Genomic DNA, 6,386 nt, shown 5'->3' on the forward strand with positions numbered 1-6,386 from the left:
TTGTTCGAGGAAATATGCTTCCAAACTCTATGGGTTATATATATATATATATATATATATGTTTTCCGGGAGGGGATTTGAAAAATTCTATGAAGTGCTATATGTAAAAATAAAATATCAACAAATCTTTAAATCATTACACTAATAAAACTATTACATCATTCAAGATCGAAAATATATTTAGTGAGTGAGTGACAATCATCAATCGATAATAGAAAAAGTGAGCTAAATCCTAGCATAGGTATATATGAAATACTGTATCAAAAACGTCTAATATTTATATCTGTGTTCGTGTGTAATTTATTTTACAATTTAGAATTTGTCTGTGTACAATTTTAGTCATTAAGTATGTAAAGTTTTTTTTTATTTGTGTTTTCACCTTAGATGAATTTGTACAATCCATGAGAAACAACAAAATTTGTTCATTAACAATCACCCTTCTTTAGTTTTAACAAGTTAAGAATAAATACAAAAAACCAAACCAAATTTCTATCATGCCATTTTCATTAACATACAAATTCAAATTTCTTCTTCAACGCATAAAAACAAAAATCCAAAATGAAACGTAACGAATTTCAAATTCGTATCGAAACACACACACATTTGACGAAACGAACAAACAACAATCGTTAATGTTCGTTCGCCCCGTAAAGCACGCTCACAATCGGTTGGCCCAGAACATGAATCGCCCAAACGTCAAATACGCTCTGCTAGCACAGCGCCCACAACACGATCAGCTGGCAAGAAAACTCCCACAGCTGCTACCGGATCGGCCACAATCGCTGAGCGTAAAGCACGACCATGTAAGTAAATCCCGTTAACAACAATCCACCCAAATCAAAACTCAAAGAAAGTAGCTACGTTCTCACACTCACACCCCTCCAAAAAATTAACAAAAAAACAACATATGTACGTACTCCCCCTCTGTCTCTCTCTCTCTCTAATTCTCTGTCTATGTAACTGTTCTGAGTATTTGAAACCCATATAGACATCTTATAACGAAAAAGTGTTAATACTGCAGCATTTAGTTTATAGAATTTGTTACTAATTCATACTTTTTTAATTTTTCGATCAGTTTTAAATTTCGTATTCATTGATTGGCCTAACAACAAAATACATAACTCCATACAAATACTAACTGTATAAATTACTATTATTATCAATTTTATACGAAAAAAATAAACAATGTTGTTCATATTCATTAAACGTTTAGCTAACTTAGTTGTAGTTTATTTTTATTGTGTTTGCGGTTACAAACAAATTTACTAACATCAATTCATCAATGATCAGTAATTTTAAGAGTATATTACATATTATACATTGAATACATGTTATGTCACCCATTCATTGTGACAACTATGATGATCATTATTTTATAATGGGTTGAACTTTTGTAATATTGTTTCCAAAGGATCCCTGATGATCCTTCATCTATAGTTTAGCATGTTTGTTTTATAGTTAATGTGTGGTCTGGACTGTTACTGTTGTAATTATTCCATGTTTTACGGTAACATTTAGAAATATGTTAATGCAAAGAAAAAAACATATTAAAAAAAAACAAGAAATAGATTTAGACTTGATCTATTTATTGTCATTTATAAAAAAATTAACTGGGATTGCCGTACCGCGGAACGTCACGCACTTGAAATTAGTATATTGAACAAGTAATAATTAGGAACATAATTTTTTGTTTTGCTCTGTTGTGTTTTAGGCAGTATAATAAATAACAAAAATGTTTTCCTTCAATTTAATGTAGTTTGCATATACAATTTATGTATATTAATATCCTAAACAGTGGTGGTCATAATTGATTAATTTGGGATAATATCTGTAATGGCTGTATATGTGTTGTATTAGAATGACGTATACTTTGTCTTAAATGTCTTAATGATTTTTTAGTTAGTGATAAAATATATTTTGAAAATGTCCTAGAACAAACAATATATATGCCCACCCCTGTAGAAGGTCATTAGCACACGTAGTGCCACACTAGAATTGTATTGCTCACAATATATCTAAGGAGTTCATTAGTTAGTACATTGTGAGGTTTTCATTAGAGAAATAAATATTTGGAAATATATTTAAACAGTATGTCTCTCATTATCTATAAATACTGGAGATTGACTCCCAAATTTGTTCTTGTACAAAGCTTCAAAAGGGGTTTGCCACATATTCTCTCACTCTTGTTGCTGTGCTCTTGTGTTATGAAAATTAAAAGAGCGCCGTTAAGCAATCGGCTTGATCGGCTGCCGTGCTTGGTTAATCGTTAACCACATTGTTCTATGTGGTTCTCCATCTTTTTTTTTTTTTTGTTATTGTTGTTGGATACAAAAAAGGCTTTACACTCTTTTGTTTCTCTTCTACTGAAATTAAGCTACTCTTTGTTTTATTTGTTTGAATTTCTTACTTATGAATAAATTTAATTTAAATTATTTTCTTTTTGTTTTCCTCCCCCCGTTCCACGTATTTGCCCACATTTTCTTTTGTGTTCTTTTGGATATCTAGCTACCCTTTCCACTACATTTCATAATCGTACGAAAAGTAGTTCATTACCTCCTCCTAGCGGTAGAGTTCATGCAAATAATGCCGCCGCTACTACTGCTGCTGCTACTGCAAGTGCTGCTGCTGCTAACGCTGTTGCTAATAGCGCTAACAATCAATCACAGCAATCTAGCAAATCACCACAACTGGCTCAAATGCGCAAAAGTGACAAAGACCGAAGCAATGCTGCCAAGCCACGCTCCAAATCGTCGTCTACTGCTGCTAAAGCGAAATCACCTCATTGTGTAGATACGACTCAAAGCTCAAAACGATCACCACCATCGCCGCGCATGGTAAACGGCCATATTCCTGGTGGTAATGACAGGGCTAGTGGTAATCAGGAACATGATCACGATGTTGTTGTTGTTGTTGGCCACAAACCCAATTTATTGGCATTAAATCAATTAGCTGTACCAGGTCGTGATAAGAAATTGGCTGAAAGTGAGTAGTGAAGGAAGGATGGTCGAATGTCAAATGATCAGTTGAGACATTTGAAACAGGAATGAAATGATTTTCTTAAAACAGAAATTGGTCACAAGAAAACACTGTAATATTGTTTTTTTACTTTCTTTAATTTGGCAAATACAATATTAAATGAAAAAATAACAACAAACTAAATCAAGCAAGTCAATGTCTGCCTAAAAATATTCACCTTTGTTAAAAGCAAAACTCCTGTGAATGTTACCAAACATTCTGGCCTTATCACATTAACAGTTCCATCCAGGATTAAATTAACAAAAAAATATTTCTTCTTCCAAAACAAACTTGTAAATTAAAGCTGTAAATGTGGCAAGGTTTATCTGTTGCTTTACCTTCTAAAAACGATAAGTCTTGTAACGCAAAAAGTGTTCCTAGTTTATTTTCCATTCAACCTTAAAGCCTTCAGTGTTATCCAGATAATCAACGTTCGAGTAATTCCAAAGGATATCAACCAAAATTTAATATTTGAAATATATGAAATTATTTTAAAATAAAATAAAATAAAAAAGAAACAGTAATAAAATACATAAATGATTTTATTGGCAACACTTGTGTAGAGAGTGGGTTGAATATCTACGGAATTACTCCGAAATCCCTTCAAAATTGTAAATAACAAAAATATGCTGCTATGACACATTCGTATGAATACTAAAAAAATACCAATAATAAATTGTAGTAATAAATGTTTATGTAGAACTATCTAATTTCCTCTAATTGTCTTTGTGTGCGTGTGCATATGTAGTGAATTTATACGAATTTAAGTTGCGTTTTCTCTATTCTATATAATTCTCTCCTACTCGTAGTGTAACCACTATAGACACAGGACTCTTTACTCCGCTAACACTTCAGATACAAAGAAACTAACAGAAAATAAATGTAAACTAACTGTCCAAAGTAAAACGGAAACCAACAGAATTCACCACTAACATTTTTATACACTGTCACTGTCTGACAAACAAAATCACAATTCTCATAAATATCCTCCTCCCCCTCTCTCTATCTCTCTCACTCTATTTAACTTTTGTCATATTAACTCTTTCCAATTCTCAGTTTATTTGTTGAAATCATTTTAATGCTTTCTGTTTATTTGTTCATTCAGAGAATTGTTATTAATTGTTGTTAAGCGGCTTTTGAGCATGTCGTTTGTTTGATTGATTGTAATTTAATTTATTGTTTTATAACTTATAAAAACAAAAAAAATGTCTAGCATTTGAAATGATTTATTGAAATGTATTGTTTTGAATATTTACGAAGAAAAAAGAATCAGCTTATCGAAACTTCCTTTCTTCTTTTTTAATTTTTCAAATTAAGTTCAACAGGTCTATTTGTTTTTGTTGTTCCTACGATCTCTTGAAACTCGTAACATAACAACTTATTTGGTTAATAATTCTACTTCTACTAATACTACTAACATAATTTATTTTTTTAAATTAAAAAAGTATGCTTTGAACGATGAACAAAAACAAATTATTAATAATAAACAAATACTAATTAAATAACATTAAACCAAAAAAATATGACATAATAGTTTTTCTCTGGAATATTTTCTAATCGAATGTAAAATTTTTGTATACACAGATGAAGGCGAAGATGGCCGTGACACTGCCATTTCTGTATCCAGTTGCAGTCCTCAACCGGCACCTGAGATTCCCGATGAACCTATTGTTAAATCGCCTCCCGAGCCTACTCGCGTCAAGAGTCCTGAACAAATAATAATGCGTTCACCCGATCCAGTGAACTGGACCGTTCCACTGGACACAGGGAAAACATTTACTGTCACACAAAATGTTAAAGAAGGTTCGTTGGGTTGTTATTGAAAATGTAATGCTGCAGATAGAAGCAAAGTAATAAAAATAATCAAGATATGTCTGTGAACTTAAAAAAAAAAAAACAGCATGACTGCTAATCTACTGTTGAAAATTCAATTCCTTCCTACTTTGCTTACTTACATTCAAAATTTATTTAATTATGACACCATATTTTTAATTATGACACCATTAATTTCACCATTCGTGTTTTACAGGTGAAAATTACAGCAGACCACAAAGTGAAATAAAAGCTTCTACGCCCGTTGAAAAGCCACCACCTCCACCACAGTCGGCTCCACCAGAATTGACTGAACAAGTCAAAATGGACGGTAAGCTTTAAAGCACGCTTGTTCTTCGTAACATCCATATCCAATAAAAACCAAAAAAAAAAAAAACAAAAATGCTTTTTCAATACTAATTCGCTATTCATCATTATCATCATTAAAACCCGTATTTAATAACTAATTAAAAAACTCAAAAAAGCTTAAAGCCTATCAAGAAAGAAGCACTTTTTCGTAACACATCTTCTTCTTCGTAATTTAATCCCCTAATTACTCACGTTTGCAAAAATCCACATATTTACATCAACCACAACCACATCCATAACAACAACAACGTGAACATCAACAACAATAACAAAAACAACAAAACGCAGCCTGGAAGAATAAAAAGCCTAGCAACAACAACGAAGCAAAATCGCCACAGAGCGCACTAAGTCCTACATCGTCGTCGTTGTCGTCGTCGACCGTTAACAAGAAACCATTGCCAGGTTCATCCATACGTGTCCTGGAGGATCCATTGTTTGACGTTGATGTCATAATGGCTTCCAGTGCTGCCGCTGCGGCTACTGGCACCAGTGCTACTGCTGCCAATCTGTCATCATCTTCGAATTCAACAACAACCACAGCTTCAACAGCTCGTTCAACAGCTACCGAAGTGCTAGAAAAGGCTCGTGACCGTTTTGATCGCTTCTGGGGCGGCAATGTAACCAAAGAAGAAAGTGTCTAAGCGTTTAGTTAAGTGTCATTTTATTCTTTTGTTTTTTTTTAATGGAAAACAAATTGCTAAGAGAGAAAAAAAGAAACTAGAAAAACTTTAAAGAACCACAAGAAAGAAAACAATAAGAACAGAATTACAAAAAGAAACCAATACTTAAATTCCTCCGGTTTTAAAATCATCTGTTGTTTTTTTGATATAAGCAATTGGTTTATGTGTGCACAGAGTACACGGGCAAATCCTGTTTTCAAAGGGAGTTACAACTATTTGACACCCTTCTATACTCGTACTGCAAGACCTCAAATTATATGTTCTTAGATTTTATAGCAATATAAACATGCTTTTACACCGGATGGTTATATACACACATCCAAAGCCGTGCCCCGCCCATCTCCATTTTTTCTGATTTTAGCTTTAGGCTGTCAGCTTAAGGCCATTGCCTGTTAGAAGTTTTCAAATAATAAAAAATAAAACATTTTTATTCTAGGAAAATTAGTCTATAAATCATCCATTCACTCGAATCTTAAACGTGAGAAGTCATTTGTTTCAAAAATATCCATG

General features: G+C 32.7%; 1 protein-coding gene across 5 annotated transcripts in view; it reads left to right on the forward strand.

The window, feature by feature from the left end:
- Positions 1 to 5,880, forward strand: part of LOC133328703 (proteoglycan 4) — a 63,620-nt gene extending 57,740 nt beyond the window's left edge. For 4 of the 5 annotated variants that reach the window (XM_061537247.1, XM_061537246.1, XM_061537249.1 and 1 more), the window contains 4 exons: positions 654 to 803; positions 4,600 to 4,818; positions 5,045 to 5,158; positions 5,485 to 5,880. In XM_061537247.1, coding sequence (XP_061393231.1) covers positions 654 to 803; positions 4,600 to 4,818; positions 5,045 to 5,158; positions 5,485 to 5,837 — 836 coding nt within the window. In that variant the 3' untranslated portion in view covers positions 5,838 to 5,880. The remainder of the gene's footprint in view (positions 1 to 653; positions 804 to 4,599; positions 4,819 to 5,044; positions 5,159 to 5,484) is intronic. The other variant, XM_061537248.1, reaches the window with a different exon arrangement.
- Positions 5,881 to 6,386: the final 506 nt, after the last annotated feature.

Source organism: Musca vetustissima, unplaced genomic scaffold (assembly GCF_032173495.1).
Source record: "Musca vetustissima isolate MV318-11 ecotype Yass unplaced genomic scaffold, APGP_CSIRO_Mvet_v1 utg1439, whole genome shotgun sequence".
Taxonomy (NCBI): domain Eukaryota; kingdom Metazoa; phylum Arthropoda; class Insecta; order Diptera; family Muscidae; genus Musca; species Musca vetustissima.